The sequence below is a fragment of the Vipera berus genome, assembly GCF_964194415.1.
Source record: "Vipera berus genome assembly, chromosome: 2".
Taxonomy (NCBI): Eukaryota; Metazoa; Chordata; class Lepidosauria; order Squamata; family Viperidae; genus Vipera; species Vipera berus.
This window is the reverse complement of record NC_138203.1, coordinates 256,453,902-256,471,547: the sequence shown is the minus strand read 5'-3', so window position 1 is coordinate 256,471,547 and position 17,646 is coordinate 256,453,902. Positions and strand designations below refer to the sequence as shown.

The following is a 17,646-nucleotide window of genomic DNA, read 5'->3' as shown; positions in this document are numbered from 1 at the left end:
TTTTGTCCATAGGAAAGCAATGCAGCACAATGTGGTCAACAAAGGAAAATCACTGAAACATTATTTACCCCTTTCTTTTCTGACCCAAAAGGAAAAGTAAAATAATTAAAAAATAAGAAAGCAACATAACAAAAGTGCTTGCAAATATTATTGAATTTCATAAAGATTAATGGGATCCTTACAAAAGTATATGTATATATTACAAGAACTGCTTAATCATTTGGTGGTCCTCTTGTTGGAAAAAAAAGAAGTAATCCACCTCACACTAAAAATTAGTAACTATTGTAACCTCCTTATATGTCATTCATTTTCTTTTCTTTTGAACCACTGATAGACATCATAATACTACTTAGTACAAAGGAATGTATAGGGTTTTTAAAATATATTTTTGTATAAATACTCAGTCACCTCATTACTGAAAAATAGTAGATGGAATTAAGCACCATATTTCTGTCTAAATGCTTATAGTGCAAGTTTCCCTTTTCCCTACAGAACATTTTAAAAAATGAGTGATATTGTAACAAAATCACTACTCCTTTATACTACACAGTATTTCCATAAAATGTACTCTGAAAGGTATTTTTGGCATTTTTCCTAAAAAAAGAAATTACACCTTTTAATATTTATTTAAATCTAAAATGTATATCGACATTTTGATCCGCCTGAATTTATTCACTTCTGAAATCTATTAGTTGTGAATGCTTGTAGGAAACATTTGTTTTCATTATTCATTAAAGATATTCATATATGCTTCTCATCAGGAATCATCCTACAATAATTGTAAAGCAGATTAAAAACCAGTATTTTGCCTTAATCGATAGAACTAAGGAACAGCTTATGCTCCACAGTGAAAGTGAGAACATTCATGAGAAATCATATTGATGGCCAACATTATCTTACCGATCCACAGCAAGAATAAATGTATAAAAGAAGGGTAGTTTGTGGTCTGGTGTCGGCCGGAAGCAAACAGATCCACTCATGAAGAGCTCAGCTATTTTATTGCATTCTATCTATAATACAAGAATCTCCTCAGACTGCTTGCCTTCCCTTGGGAACCAATAGATAAGGTTCCATGAACTTGGAAGAAGTGTTTGCGGCTGAGCAAGGACTCAAGGCTAGTTCTAAGCTTGACCTCTCCTCTCTGCCTGGCTGGGAGTTTCCTAACATCTGGGCATATTTGTAAAGAAGATCATGTTACCTGTTCAGTCAAAATAATAATTGTGATCTAGCAAGTTAGGTAAATAATGAGACATAAATACCTGGAGATATATAACTCTTTGTGGAAAACCTCGTTCGTACTTTGTATTCTCAAACTGGTCACAAGCTATTTAACCTGCCACACCAATACAGAGCAAAAGTGCATTTAATATTTGGATATGCAATGTTATTTTAATCAGTTCTTTTGATATTGATACAATGTGTTTATTTTGAATTAGATTTCAGTGACCAACTCTTTGGACCTCAGAGAATGAGTTCAACAGAAATTATTGCGAAGGGGCAGATATCTCAGGGAGATTTATGGTAGAACCATTTAATTTTTCTAAATCTGCCCAGTAGTTAATAAACAAATGGCTGTTATTTTTTTAAAAAAATAAAACAATAGCTCATCTACATGAGGTGATTTTCAAATGCACAGTGAACATGGTGGTGTAATTTTATTTTTTGAGCTGCTTATGTTGGAAAAGGTAACCAACTTTATTAAGCTTATAACTTACTGATTTTTAAGGTGTTACTGCTATTAGGGGTATCCAGTTTGACACAAGAGAAATAGCTTTGCTGCAAGAGTAGATAACTATTAATTTCTGAAATCTTATTATGCTATAATTAAAATAGCTAAAATTAATAAAATAAGGTGTGCTTGCTTATCAATCTTGCAGATAAAAATTATTTTGAAAAAAAATGAATAGGGAAATTAGGCATAACATTTCTTCTTCATGTGGTATACTGTATTTGGCAGAAAAAACAGGCTTCTGGAATTACTGACTTCTTAATAACAGAAAATGAATATTCTGATTTTTATGAATTATTGTTGGAGCAACTGTAATAACTTTACACACAAAAATGACACTGCCCTGCATCGCTCTAAAGTAGAAATGCTTTAAATATAGCAATTGTGATCTGATCCAGATGTATTTGTTTTTAAAAAAAATAAGAATGCAGTATGTATAGCAGATTCACCTAATTTCTGATAGGAATATATGCTGTGATATAGCATATATAGCAATTCCAAAATTTCAACAATGTAGATGTGGATTAATGTACATTATTTTTTCTTTTTTTATTAATGATTCTGCAATTTTGTCTGAATAATTTTCTTAATAGAAGAGGGATTGTTTTGTGCTACTGCTGAAGTATGGGACTAATTGAGGCAAAATATTTTTGTGTTCCATTCTGTTTGATTGAAAAATAAGTATATTCTTCTTTGGCAAAATTCTTGGAGCTGGGGTTCAAATATGTCTAGATCCCACATTTGGAAATCTCTCTTTAAAACCATGTTTAAAAACATGTTTTCCTGATAGTATGAAATTTTAGGGAGAAAAAAAATCAAATGTCTAATTTTTAGATAATTTTTTCCTCTGTATTTATTTAGTTTCCATATTTTAATTTGCGATTTTGAAGACCACTGATCCAGATTGATAGTAACTGCTGCTTGCCAGTATGATAGCATACACAAGTCCTATCACTGAAAATAATTTCTTTGAAGAAGGAACCACTCATAAATTTCTAAATAATATTACGCCTTCATCCAATATAGGTAAAAACTTCGTCTGCCTTAAACTAATATTTGAACCATTTTTCATTTTATACAAATTTAATTACTCATTCTCCATTGCCACAAGACATGGCAAAGAATTAGCTTTTAAAGCCTACAGGTTATTAATAAATATTATCATATTAGCACCAAACCAGTGACTTTTATAGCATTAGTCAATGGATATTACCTGCCATTAAAATATGTAAGATACAATTATTGATAAAGCGAAAATACTATCATGCATGTTCACCAATTTCCTGCAAAGTATTGATTACTATATAAATTTAATAACAATAATTATTTTCCTCATAAGGAACAGTTGGTTTTAAAATGCCAAAAATACCTTAATGGTAACCAGTTAGCACCTTACAAATATCAGTGCAGCCTGTAACAAGAAGAGAAATTACTGAATGAAGGTAAACAACTGAATACAGTGACAATAAACATATCACTTTTGTCAAAATGCTACATATGATGTAGAATATGTAAAAATGCAGTGGTGTGACTGCAAGGTTTAATTTTTTTTTAAAAAGAACACAGGATAAGCAGCTTTAATATAAAATTTTACATACAAAAATATTAAATCAAAATAAATAATTCCGGACATAAATATAATACATTAGAACTTCAAGAATATACTGTACACACACACACACACATACACATACACATTCATACTTTAAAAAAAGGCACATTACATACATTTCTCTCTCTCTCTCTCTCACACACACACACACACATACACACACACATACATAAACACAAACACACACACACACACACACACACAGAGAAATAAAAAATGGAAGGCAGAGGTATTGCTTAATTGTCCTTCATCCATCTTGCTTAAGCTCCCGGCTTTAAGAAATCCTGGAAATTAAAAAAAAAAGATAAAGAGATCTCATTTCTATTTTTTAGACAACTGAGGTGTTTGTGTGTATATGATCTTTTATGGGGACAAACTCATATGCGCAGAAGCACCATAACTCTACACTGCATAGTTTAATAAACCTTTTTTTAACATCAGTGTAACAGCTTCCAGCACAAGGTCCTTATACCACTAAATTATCTTTATGTCATTCCACGTAGGCTTTATATGAAGATAATTGAATTATGCATAGATTCAACACACGCAGACTCAGCAATTCCTCAATGTTTTTGGAACCACCAAGTTTGTGAGAATCACTTCCCAAAGGGTCAAGTGTCCTAGGCATGGCTGACATACAAAAAGTCAGCCTTAAAAAAACAAAAAACCTGGTATACTTTTCTTAAAGCAAACAAACAATCAACAAACCACTATTTTTGTATGGAGCTGATTAGATGCCTTGAGTGCTCATCTTAAAAGAAAGCGAATGAACGAATGAGTGAGTGAATGAATGAATAGCAATTCAGAAATATCAGCCTGGAATAGGTTTAAGTGGATATGTGATTATTCAGAATCTTTTTTTTAATGAAATATTATAGTAGTAAGCAATGTTGCTTGTGTTGTGATGACATCTGAATATTCAAGAAAAACAAAACAACAAAAATTTAAACTTAATCAGTTGACAAATGATTAAGAATGCCTCCGCCCAAGGGAAAAGAGATGACATTGCTATTCCTTACACTGTTTGATGGAATTCCAAACTCTGAAGACAGCCAGTATGAAACTGAACATCTGATGATAGCAGCATTGTACTGTCACGAAGCAAACCCTATTCCTTTTTTTAAGTGAAGTTTGTCTCACAACACCGCTTTCGTCAGTTTGATGAAAGGAAAGGAAAAAGGGCTATTTTAGGGCTAAATCCAAGTATGGTATTGGGCCTGAAGTGATGTCATTATACTCAAATGCATCAGTGAACAGTATTTGATGACTCAACGTACCATAATTTGGGGGCTGAAAGATTACAGGCAAAGCTTGCCTGGTGGAATTACAGTTCAGCCAAATGAACCTAACTGGAAATAAATATAGACCTAGTTCAGACATGTCAAACACAAGGCCCGCGGGCCGGATGCGGCCCGACATGTGGTTCCATCCGGCCCGGGGACCTGCTCTGAAAAGAGCGAAGGACTGGCCCGCTGCACCTCGGCCTGGCCCAGGCTGACCAGATGCTGATCTACAACCTGATTGCATCCATCAAAGCCAGAACGCGCTCAGCGTTAAATCCACGGGGCAGCCCCACCTCCCTGCATGCGCGCGCAAGCAGAGTCCAGTGTCCCTGCTGGCTGTCTTGTCACGCATGCTGACTTCACCCAGGACGCTGGCACTGGCCGTCTGCTGTGCGCACACTCGGGGCGGGGCAGAGGTGGCAAGGCAGCTCCTTGCTGTTTCCAGTGGATCTTAGGCTGAGTGCGTTCTGACTTTGATGGACGCAACCAGGTTGTAGATCAGCGCCAACCCCCACCCCCACCAGCACGTCCAGTCTTGCGGCTTTCCTTTCACTGGGACAGACCCCCCCCCATGCGGGATAACAAGACCGGCAGCAACATGGTAGCACTGGCAATCTCTCCCCTTCCCATCACCCCTTCCTCAGCATGGAGGAAGGAAAGAGATGAGAAGGAGAGAAGGAAGGAAGTGTAGCAGAGAGGGGAATTGGGGGGGGGGATCGGCGCTGGCTGGGAGGCTTTGCCAGAGCTCTGTTGTTTCTGCAGTCGGGAGCTCCAGAGGCCTCCATGGAGGCTGGGGGTAGGGCAGGACTCTTGGTGAGGGATTTTTAAAGGGGAAGAGGAGATTGACTGGGGGAAGAAGATTTTAGTTTCTCTTTTCCAGAGAGACCAGCCAGAAAAAGGGAGAACGAGGTAGGAAGGCAAAAAGGTTTTTTATTCTCTCTCCAGAGAATCAACTTCCTACCTCACTCTCCCTCCTGGCGTGTCTCTCTGGAAAAGAGAAACTAAAATCTTCTTCCCCCAGTCAATCTCTTCTTCCCCTTTAAAAATCCCTCCCCAAGAGCCCCGCCCCGCCCCCACGGAGGCCTTTGGAGCTCCTGACCACTCTGCTGAATCCCCAGAGCTCTGGCAAAGCCTCCCAGGCAGTGCCGATCCCCCCCACAATTACTCTCTCTGCTACACTTCCTTCCTTCCTTCCTTCTCATTTTTCCTTCCTCAATGCTCAGGAAGGGGTGATGGGAAGGGGAGAGATTGCCAGCGCTGCCATGTTGCTGCCGGTCTTGCTATCCTGTGTGGGGAGGGGGTTCTGTGCCAATGAAAGCAATGCCTTGTGGCTGTGAGGGTGGAGGTGCTGGTGGGGGGGGAGGTTGGCGCTGATCTACAACTTGATTGCATCCATCAAAGCCAAAATACACTCAGCCTTAAATCCACGGGGCAGTCTCACCCCACCCCTTGGGTGTGCACACAAGTAGAGTCCGGAAACCCTGCTGGCTGTCTTGCCCTGCAGGCTGACTTCAGCCAGGATGCCGGCACTGGCTGTCTCCTGTGTGCACACCCGGGGGCCAGGACAGAGGTGGTGGGGCAGCTCCTTGCTGTTTCCAGTGGATCTTAGGCTGAATGTGTCCTGGCTTTGATGGACGTAACCAGGTTGTAGATCAGCACCCCACCCACCCCACCAGCATCTCCAGCCTTGCAGCCACGAGGCATCCCTTTCAACAGGACCATCCCCACCCACCCACATAGTATAGGAATGGCCAGCAGCAGCATATTAGTGCTGGCAATCCCTCCCCCTCCCATCACCCCTTCCTGAGTGCGGGGGAAGGAAAGAGATGAGAAGGCGAAGGAAGGGAGAGTAGGAGGGAGGGAGGGAAAAAGGGAGGGAGGAAGGAAGGAACAGGGAGGAAGGAATGGACAGTGGGAGGGAAGAAGGAAGGAACAGAGGAAGGAAGGGAAGAAGGAAGGAACAGAGGAAGGAAGGAATAGAGGGAGGAAGGAAAGAACAGAGGATGGAAGGGAGGGAAGGACCATGTCCCGGCACTCGCCCCGGTCACATCCTCCTCTGCCGGAGACCCTTAGATCTGCCCCAGTCCTACCCAGGAACCCCTGAAGCAAGTGATGTAGGCCACGCCCATCCTAGCCACACCCACCCAGTAGGCCACACCCATCCTAGCCACACACACCCCGCCCCCCCGAGGGCAACCACAATGATGATGTGGCCCTCAATGAAATTGAGTTTGACACCCCTGACCTAGTTGATTAAATAAATAAATATCACTGACCAGATGCACAATTAAGCCCATAAACGTTTAAATATGTGTAAATATAACACAGAAATATGGAGAAATTACAACTTACCATTGCTATAACACTTGAACATCGAGGCCAGTTCCAGATGATGGAGTACATTTTCCACAGTAACCACCACATTTTCCTATTACTTTGGTACCATCCTATAGATAAAATGATAAATAAAATACAACAGAAAGGAGTAAATGCAATTCTTCATATCCCAAATCCATTTTGAGCAATTTATAGAAAGAAAATGTATTAACCTTAACCCCACTTACATTAGGCAAAGAGAATATATTTCTGAGTAAAAATGCAGAGGGTTATGAAAAGAAAATGTATTTAGGTTAAAAAGAACATATGAGGAAATGAAGGAACTGATAATAAAAAAAAATTATCATAAAACAAAGAGGTCATCCCCCAACTCTGTAAAATATTATGTTTTTAAAATGAAATTATACACACGTAGCATTCTGGTTTTGTTCTGTTTTCTTTATTTCAGCTTCAAACGCCTTTGGATATATTTTTTTTAAAAACAACAACAACAGAATTTCCCTCAAAAAGAGAGAACAAATATAAAAGGTGAAACAAATAATACATGAGACTTTCCAGTCCTACATGTTCAAACGTAGTCTACAAAACTTTGCTTGCTACTCTTGATCTCTGATACTGATCCCAATTTCTTGCTCACTTATTCTGACACTGAAACTTCAAGAGCTGTGCCTGACAGCTCTGAAGGAGGGAGAGGAGCCAATATTGATTGTCTTGAGTCTCTGCTTTCAGTTGGTCATTTGGGACCCCCTTTTGGAGTTCCTGCTGGAGATCGATTTCCCCCCCCCCAGTGGCTTCAGAGTAACTAGTGAAAATTCCCCTTTGCACTGTGCCTTTTGAGACAGACATAATGCCTTTTATTTTCCACATGTCTTTGTTCCCTTTATTTGCGAGTAGCCACCGGTGGGATTCAAATATGTGAACAACCGGTTCTCTGTGTGGATGCCATTTCTGGACGTCCATTCTGGGTCTGGGCAACAAAAAATTAGCTACCGCTTCTTGGCGAAGTGGTACGAACCGGCTGAATCCCCACCACTGCAAGTAGCCCAAGAATGCCAACTCTTCTTCCACAGGAATTGTCCTGCTTATTGTGGCAAATTGTCGATCACTGCAAGATTGAAATTTGTGTAGATTCTCAAACTATGGGTTTCAGCAATGGGGAAGGAAGGGGGGGTGTCATGAAGAAACCTGAAAGGGATTGCACTTGTTTCTGTTCTGCCTGAATGCCTTTGCTGACCTGCTGGACTTGGCCATGTGTAGAATACAGACTATATGGTCTAGTGGTGAGGGCACCAGGCTAGAAACCAGGAGATGTTGAGTTCTAGTCCCGATTTTGGCATGAAAAGCCAGCTGTGTGACTTTGGGCCAGTCATCCTCTCTTAGCCCAACTCACCTCCCAGGGTTGTTGTTGTTGCGAGGAAAATAGGGAGGAGGAAGAAGGTTTACTAGGTATGTTAGCCGGTTTGAGTTATTTATGCTTATTTATTGTTACTGCACCTTATATTCAGGTACCTTCAGGAAATTACTACACAATTATTAGACATATAAATAAGTCACACAAAAACGGAGCAGCCTAGGGCATTATATATCTGGAGGGTACTTAGGCACTACAGAGCCTAGGAAAGAATTTGTCCTTTTCCTTGAGTTTCATAGCATTGTTAGAACAAGCACTGAGCTGCCTATTGTGGAGGACTCAAGACAATTAATTAAAGAAGTGTGTGCAATCATGAAGCTCATTCTTTTTACTTTCACGGTTAAGCAGATCCACTAATTAATTGCAATAATACAGATCAAGTTGAATTTACTCCAATCTATGGTTTTAAATACACCAATTACATACCATGCTTTGCAATTCTTGGGCTTTAGTTTTGATTTCAAGAGGCTACTCTTACACACACACTTTTTACTATTTATAAGAAGGAGCAACAAGTTAACATATGCAACACATTAATTCAAAGTAAGTTTTGCTTACAGGAGATCTTGTAATTTCAGAAACAGCATAATTTCCTTGTGAAAGCCACTTTGAGGACTGCATTACTGACAGGCCAGTTCCAGAGAGGTTGATGCTAAAACGGCCCTTTCAAAAAACAAGAAAGAACATATATGAGATTGTACTAGCTTTCTGAAATGATGACTAAATACCCATAATGCAGGCTCCTTTAAAAACAAAGACAAAGGAAAGAAAAAGAAAGAAAATCTATTTGTGAGCAATGCCGTTTTCTAATGCTTTGGATCCCCTGTGTAACAACAGACCACAGAGTCATTATTCTAACAAGATTTCCCTGGCACTGTTTTCAATTGTTCCAAGCCCTTGCAACGATTAGCACATACTGTACAAATCACAGCAGGAATGAGATTAAGCATTTATTCTCATTTGTAGCAGTTTGAGAACAAGGCTGTTTTGCTGTTGGCCTGCCAGTTGAGGGCATTCTTGTCCTTCAAGTGATCTTTAACTCTGTTGTTCTTTAACTCTTCTGAGAAAAGAGAGAGAGAGAGAGGAGAGAGAGAGAGAGAGAGAGAGAGAGAGAGAGAGAGAGAGAGAGAGAGAGAGAGAGAGAGAGAGAGAGAATAGTTTCCTACATTTGGACAGCTATATTTTCTTGCTCTTATATCTAGATAGGACATTTGCCTGGTTCACTTGTCATGATTTTCTGTGGCCAAACTAAGGCTCCTCTATGTTCTGGCATACAAATGCTAAAGGAGTCTTAGTCTGGCTAGATCATGACAATCAACCAAGAAGTCAACCAGGCAAATGGCCTAACTCAGAACAGGTTCTGAGTTTAGTTTTATAATTTAAAATGCATATCATAACACTTTCCTTCCTGATCAATTGAAAGTGGAAGAGGCGTCTTTTCTCCCCTACTTAATTTCCATGGAACAAATATTTATTTATTTTTTCTGCACGAATCACTGGTGTTTGTGTTGGCTAAAACAGAACTCCATGTATTTTATTTTTACTGTCATTTTATGCAATGCTCTTAAAGGTTTCCCCTGTCAGTCGAGTCCAACTCTAGAGGGCGGTGCTCATCTCTGTTTCTAAGCCAAGGGAGCCAGTGTTGTCTGAAGACATTACTAGGGTCATGTAGCCAGTATGACAACGCCAAGGTGCATGGAACGCTGATACCTTCCCACTGAAGTGGTAGCTTTTTATCTACTTGAATTTGCACGCATTCAAACTGGTGGGTTGGCAAGAGCTGGGGCAAGTAACGGGAGCTCACCACTTAAAATTTATATATCACCTTTATGACATAAATCCGTCTAGAATAGCTTTTACATCTCAAGGATAACTTGTTCTCATATGAAACCATTCATTTCTCAGATATTCAACAGGGCCTTGTCTTTAGTCCTCATACATGATGGGAAGCAGAGATTTCTCTTAATCTGTCCCGTTCCCTCCCCCCCAGTCCGTCCGTTTGAGATTCTTCAGATACACATAAATTTGTAGCACCACTTATACATTGTTTTCAAAAAAACAAGCAAAATTAAAAATTAGTTATTGATATGCATTTTAATCTGATGATTTATACAGTTTTAAGAATTAGTTCTCATTTACTTTATGAGTCTCTTTAAGAATTCTTTTGGATTAAACAGTAGATTACTTGCAAAGAAAACTGGCTTAAATGCAATAATACATTAAATACAAGAAAAACATTAAAGAACATTCGATCACCACTATATTTGGATTGTCACAAGAAACCCTCAATTCAAAGGTACAAACCCTTTTACCGGTACATTTAAAAACAAAAAACAACCCCCCTCCCAGAATGTACAATATTTAAGAAAGGAGATGTTAGACAAGGAATGACGGAATAAGGCAATGGTTGGCGTATGATTAATTTGATTGGGAATAAATGACAAAATGCTGGAATGTAACTTGAGATTCAAGGGCTAGAGGGATACCTGTGGGCACTTGGCTGCACTGTAGCAATCCCCAGCAGTGGCAAAAGGAACAGGTCTCCCATCAACTGTCTGTGCAAACTGTAAATCGGTAGCTGTGAAAAAATATTTGGCAAGAACCAAAGAGACAAAGGGGAAGGGAATGGTTGGAAAAGAAAAAGAAAATGCAAATGTTTCATTTGGCTCTTATAATAAAATAAAACACTTAACTTTATACATTTATTTTCTGACTCATCAGCAACCCTCCCTGATTTTTCACACAGATAACTAAATGAGAAACTTGGCACAGTGTTTAAACTTGTGTAGTGAGATATTAAAGAATGAGGAATAATTCTGTGAAAAACATTCACCATTGCAAGCACTGTAAAAATATGCAGAGGCACCAATTTTTTAACAATGCACTACAGGTCTTTCTCTTTATGTTTTCTAATATGTCTAAAATTGTAGGGATTGTTCTATAGCAGCAAGTCGCTCCTTCTATTTGTTTTAAACTTTGGCATAAAAATGTGGATGTGGTCCTAGAGATCATAAAAGAACTGCAACTTACTGGCCTATTTCATATGCCTCTTTAGGAGCTATCACTAGGAGCTGTCTCTTGCTCAAGACAATGTCCAGTTAGAATACAAAAATCAGCTCCAATATTGTTGCTAAATTGTGCAATCTGATTGCTCTTGTATGTCCTCTCTGCTTTCTGATGCGACTTCATCTGAAAGGGAATTGTGGTGAGAACCACCATCCCAATACTGTAAGAGTCTAATGTCAAGCGCCAGGGAAATCAGGAGAGCCAGGCACTTCAAATGGTTGTTGGGATTTATTGCAAACTTAAGCTCTCTGCAAGAGTCTGAACTGCTGACGTTCAAAGTAATTTGGTGGTAGATAAGGAATTCAAGGTGGGCTGGGCTTACCTCTCTTGTGGGCTTGAAGGGACTCATGACTGATGACATCTTTGACCCCTCCCTCCCTCAGGCTCAACCTGGTCATCTCCTACACTAATTTCCCAATGAGAAATGGGATTACATCAAGTAGAATTTCCATGACAATGCTTATGATTATAATTTTTACATTTGAGCTTAGCTGAGGCAAGATAGGGCAAAGACCATTCATGGAGAACTACGTTTAATGTGCAGCAAGGTAAAATTATGTCATTTTTAAACACTGTAAAAGAAGATATGGTAATATAAAAGTTAAAACTCAGGAAATGTAAGCTGGTCTCTTTCAAAATAGTAATTCCAACAATTCCAACAAAGAAAAACAAAATGAGAAACAAAACATTTTTGTTACTTACTTATTATCTGCATAGCACTCAGGTCCAGCCTTACTTTGCTGAAGGCAGAAAACCCAGCTGCTGTGTAATCTTTCCTACATTGGCAATTCTCTCTTCGGCTTCCATTATATGGACATTCAGTTGGGTTATGTAACCTGAACCAAAAGAAAGCTCCTTTTCTACTTACTGCATATATATGTGTGTGCGTGTCTCTGTGTGTGTGTGTGTGTGTGTATACATATACATATATTCCCAGAAGAAGGAAGCTGAAACCACTAGCCTGATGATGACGGATGGGATTCCGTCGAAACGTTGCTCCTACACCTTTAGTTCTACGCGGGAAAAACCCTGAATGACCAAACATCCATATATATATATATATATGTTAAATGTTTGTTAAGCATTCAGAATACACTTGCTTAGTCCCAGACACGGGACAAATCTTATTTCCTGTTTCAGCCTAGCCCAAGGCCATCTACAGGCAGTAGCCACAGCAGTGGCAGCTCATATAAGACATAATAAAAAAATACAGAATGGCTGCCTGTTCTTACCTGTAGCTGTAGACTTCTGAGAAATTTTCCGCATCACCATTTACCAAAGTGATGTATTCTTTAGGGCTATCAGAGTCCATGCCAGCACAATATATCTGGGGAGGAAAGGAGCCGTAATTTTATAAAACAATTAAAACTGATGCTGAATACAAAGGACAGAATTAAGAAGAGTGTGTAGACTTATGAATTTCTGAAAAATTGCACAATGTAAATGTAATTGAATCTCAAAGGGCCAGGTCCTCATTTTCCTTTCACATTGTTCTAACAATCTTTTCCCTCTTGAAATGAGAACTCAAATAGAAAGTTATCTTCATAGTAATATTTATTGCTTCTAACTCACTGAAAAACAAATGCCTATACTTCCAGCAAGAAAACAGAAATGTATAACAGGCAGAAGAATCTTTAGTCGTTTGAACCTATTTCCCCCCCCCCCCCGTCCTATAAACTGTATTCCCCCTCCAAAAACAGAGGCGGTGTTTGAATCACACCTTTAAAAGTCTTCCTTTAACGTTCAGAAAATATTCACCATCCTCAGTAATGACTTTGAGCCTTTTTACTTCTTTGCAGTTTGTTGGTAGTTCACCTAAAATAAGGAAAAGTAAGATGAGGTTCTAATCAACAAAAGCGAGAGTCAAAATAACGCAGTGTCCATTTCTAACAGCTGATCAGTGAAACATTACTGTGAATATTTCAAGATACGTGAAATGTCTTCAGTTATTTAATTGAAGAGGAAGACCTTAGATGTGTATGAAGCAGGGACCTGCAGTGATGTTATAAAATTTGTAAGGGATAAGATTTTCTTTTGAGATGACTCAGCACCAGACTTCCAATGTCAGTGCAACCTATGGCATTTTGCTCATATATCCATCCAAGGAATATGTTTAATCGCTGGTTGCTCTTCCATTTGAAGTGATACCAGCCCTGTCTATCATCTTATAAAGAGTATGAAAAGAAATCAGGTAAAGGTAGGTAGAAAAGGTTAATCACTTTTGACAGTTTTCTTGGACTATTATACTTGAAGATTATTATTGCTGCTGTTCGTTTGTTGGAAGAAACCCATTTTGTAAAAAATAAAATAAAAATAAAACACCATTTTTGTGGCAGTGCAGGATTTCACAACTCCCACACCTCCCACTTCCCACCCCAAGTATCTAGGTGCCAGGAGATTTTATTTGTGCCTTACATTCATTCCCCTCCCTCTTTCCTTCTTTTGCATTCGAGATTGCACCTATGATGGTCTCTCAAGGACTGAGCTCCATGCGTTGTCATGAAATCAAGCAGCCATAACATTCCCTGCTATTTCTGTTGTTGCCTTCCTGGCTTAGGAAACGCTGCAGGGCCTTTTTACAACATACCACTGAAGTAATGCCAAAGCTTCAGATCGCTTGAGGCTTCTTCAAACCAGAGTTCCCAAATTCTTAAGAGAGATTGTGTTAAGTGTGGAAGGGAGCTGTTTTTTTAAAAAATCCCTCTAAATAGTATTGTTTCTCAACCTTGACAGCGGCGTGGACTTCAACTCTCAGAATTACCCAGCCAGCAATGCTTAATTTAATTTAACTGAAAAAGTGCGGGACATGATAGAGAACTAGATCTGTAGCAATACTAGCACAGGATTAAAAGGAAAAAAAATAAAACTCATTTCCAAAGACTCTTACAATTATGGATGTTGTGGCATGGCCTCCTTTCCTCGGGTTTTAAATCATCAAGGCAGAAGGTACTTGCTTGATCACTGTTTGTCAGGCACTGAACTGACCGATGCATCACCCCAATTCCACAAGTCACCGAACACTGAAAAGGAAGGAAACCAAATTCAGAACCTTGCCTAATACCTGTAACTTTCTAGTGAGTCATGGGGAGAAAGAAAGAGAGAATGAAAAGGTAAGTGGCTAGCAAAACCAAAGCTTAATTAAAAGGCTGAATAAAATATAGGAAACGTTTGTGCATCTTTACCCTCTTGACTCTTCTGAATTCTGCAAAGGTTTTGTTGCATATTTGGCACAACTGTGCGAAAATTAAGATGCGCTTTAAAAACACAAAGATATTAGGAACTAGGCACAGTGACAACTCCAAGCCTATTGAGGCTTAAATAGCAGAACAATTTTTAAAAGTAGAAGAAACAGGGGAGGAAACTTTTTCACACAGTATGCAGTTCTTACCCAGTGCTATAAACAGCAATTTGCCACACAACTAACTCTCTCTCTCTGTGCACACATACACAGATTTGCTTGCTGGCAGGCATATTATCACAGCTATTTATGACTGGATATAGTAATATACCATCTGAAAAAAGGCCATGCTGAAGGAAAACCAATTAATTGTTCAAAATAGCATTGATCTTTCTGCAATAAAACTCTTTGGTAAGGTGCAGATCAAGGATGGAACAATTAAGGAGAAGTAGCAGGATAAACTGCAGGATAAATTGCAGACTGCGCCAGCTGTTTGCAGTTATTTAGATAAATTATTTTCAGAACAACAAACAAATGCAGATGGATACATACATATACAGTTACTGAGTAAACAAGTTTGAACGGAGGCACAAGGTAACACTTCCCATTTTTGGCACGAATTAGAAACTACATTGTCCCTCATTTAAGAGCACCGTAGAGGGTTTTGAGAACACATCTAAATAACCTTTGGGTGGGCAGGGGATTATCTATAACTGTGGAAGGGGTAGATGGGTCCCAACATTGGGTGAGACAAAGATGCAAAATGGGCGGGACTGCACATGGCAAGAACAGAATTTTTTCTTCTCTTGCCTAGGTATTCTGGAGACAAAAGGTTAGTGTTTTAAAAATCAGGCTAAACCGCTTTAAGATTTACATTGCGGCTTTTGCGTTTCCAGCCTCAAAAACAGATTTTTTATTTTTCTGAATGTTCTCTAATGGAACTTCCTTGCTCTAAACCAGAGGTCCCCAACCTTTTGAGCACCAGGGACCAGTTCCGTGGAGAGGTTTTAATGCGGACCGGAGGGGGCGTGGTTTAATGTACTGCCTGCATCCCACGGATGGGGCTTTGCTTGTTTGTGCGGACCGGTTTCTGGCATGCCGCGGACCGGTACTCCCTAAAAACCACTCTTCTCTAACTAGGGCAGTAATAACTATTGAAAAGAAATATAAGCAACACTTCACTCTGACTATTTCAGTTGTTTACTGTGAAGGACTAAATTTCTCTTTTAGCAGAGATCTACAACTACAGCAAGCTTTGTACCGTAAAATGTATCAAGCCAAGTGAGAATCCATCGGACAAATATGAAAGTTATTCGAAGAGCTGTCAGAAAGGCTCTTTTCTAAAGTTCAAATGGATTGGATTTTATTTCTGTATCCAAGCAATACAAACAATTGTTCACAGCAAGAGCCTTCTGAACTCCAAACAAATACCAGAATTTTCAGTTGTGTAGGAATGGTGTTAAAAGGAGAGAGAGATCTGTATGTGACCTTGTAAGTGGAATCTGGGTTTTTCAGTAGCAAAATTCCATATCTCCTAGCAACACAGGACCACACAATCTGACCACCTTGGTTTGAGCATGCTTCGGTCAACACTGACTTGTTTAGTGTTGGCCTGCCTAGCTTTCTTTCTTCATTTACTCAACCGCCTAGAATTTGTATTGCTTTTCCTTATGCATGAGGAGAAACAATGATTGGCAGTGAGAACGTAACCTAGGTAAGGAAAAATGAATCTCTTTGAAATCGGACCTGAATCTGGAACAATTTTTCTATCCTTCGTTGCTGCTTTCTATTCACGTTAACTGGTAGGCTGATCACTGTACTTTATTTTTTTTGCCATGAACCAAACATGTGCTTCTCTAAGCCACCAACATTTAGATATAATTATTTAGATATCCCTTTTATACACATAAAAGCTGTAAGTTCTGGCCATTCACTGTAGGTAGGGAAAATTAAATCAGGCAACCTTTGAAGGGTGTGAAGGTGTACTTGGCACAGGCCATTTTCCAAAAACATAAATGGGGCCATGAAAATGACGTGAATGGGACCAAACCCAGGAACTAAAATTCATTAAATACAATTAATCCATTTGTATTTAATAAGTGTTCTCTTTAGCATGTTAAATGTACAACTCAGTAGCAACTCTGCATGAAACAGGTAGGTGAGATCATCCATTGGCAGAGAGTGAGGCATAATTAGTAGGCTGGTGGGGCTCAGGTGTACATTTCTATTCTGGGTCGCTCCGGTATGTGGAGGCTGGATGGGAAAGGTTCAGGCTTTGTCTTAACCCTAACAGGACCAAGTGGTTGTGGGTTTTAGGGCCCCCAGAATCTGGAGATTTTCCACCCTTGACTCTGGTTAGGGTGGCAGACAGAGATGGTACACAATTTGCAGGTCCTCTTGGACTTGCAGCTCTCGACTGAGAAGATGGCCATGAGGGGGTTTTGCTCAAATCCTTTTTGTGCACAACCTGTGGCCCTTCTTGCCCGGGAAGACTATGCTCATGTTTTGTTCATTTTCCAGTTGGACTGGTGCAATGTGCTCTGCATGGATCTCTACATTCAGTGGTGTGCCCCAGTACATGCGGTTTGGGACATAACCCAGTTCACCCATGTAGCCACACTGCTTTTCAAACTGTGCTGGCTCAGAGTAAACTTTGGGGTGTAATTCAAAGTGCTGTAAAAGCCCTACATGTCATAGTGTCAGGTTGTTTGCAGTACTGCCTGTATCCAAGTATTTGCGCTCATTCCATATAATGTGGCAGGTTAGGCACAATCTGGGTCCTTCCGCCATCTAGCAGGAACCAGGAGACATTCCTTCCTTATCGTGGCACCTATGGAAAAATGTTCCCCCCAGACAATTGGATTAACCTACCCTGTCAGCCCTTTGTAGGGCTTCAAAGATCTGGGTTTCCTGCAAACATTGAGCCAGGGATGTCTGCTTAGCTTGATACATAAAATTATTTTAATTTCAGATAGTTTACTAGAAGCCCTGGTCACACTATACTATTTATGTATAGTTAACTATTATATT

At 39.6% G+C, this 17,646-nt stretch overlaps 1 protein-coding gene across 1 annotated transcript in view; it reads right to left on the bottom strand.

Annotated features, from left to right (window-relative positions):
- Positions 1-3,237: 3,237 nt before the first annotated feature.
- Positions 3,238-17,646, bottom strand: part of ADAMTS9 (ADAM metallopeptidase with thrombospondin type 1 motif 9) — a gene marked incomplete at its 5' end in the record, with an annotated part of 162,716 nt that continues 148,307 nt past the window's right edge. The window contains 8 exons of the mRNA XM_081319708.1: positions 3,238-3,625; positions 6,977-7,071; positions 8,931-9,035; positions 10,859-10,950; positions 12,141-12,274; positions 12,671-12,765; positions 13,159-13,253; positions 14,326-14,458. Coding sequence (XP_081175834.1) covers positions 6,982-7,071; positions 8,931-9,035; positions 10,859-10,950; positions 12,141-12,274; positions 12,671-12,765; positions 13,159-13,253; positions 14,326-14,458 — 744 coding nt within the window. The 3' untranslated portion in view covers positions 3,238-3,625; positions 6,977-6,981. The remainder of the gene's footprint in view (positions 3,626-6,976; positions 7,072-8,930; positions 9,036-10,858; positions 10,951-12,140; positions 12,275-12,670; positions 12,766-13,158; positions 13,254-14,325; positions 14,459-17,646) is intronic.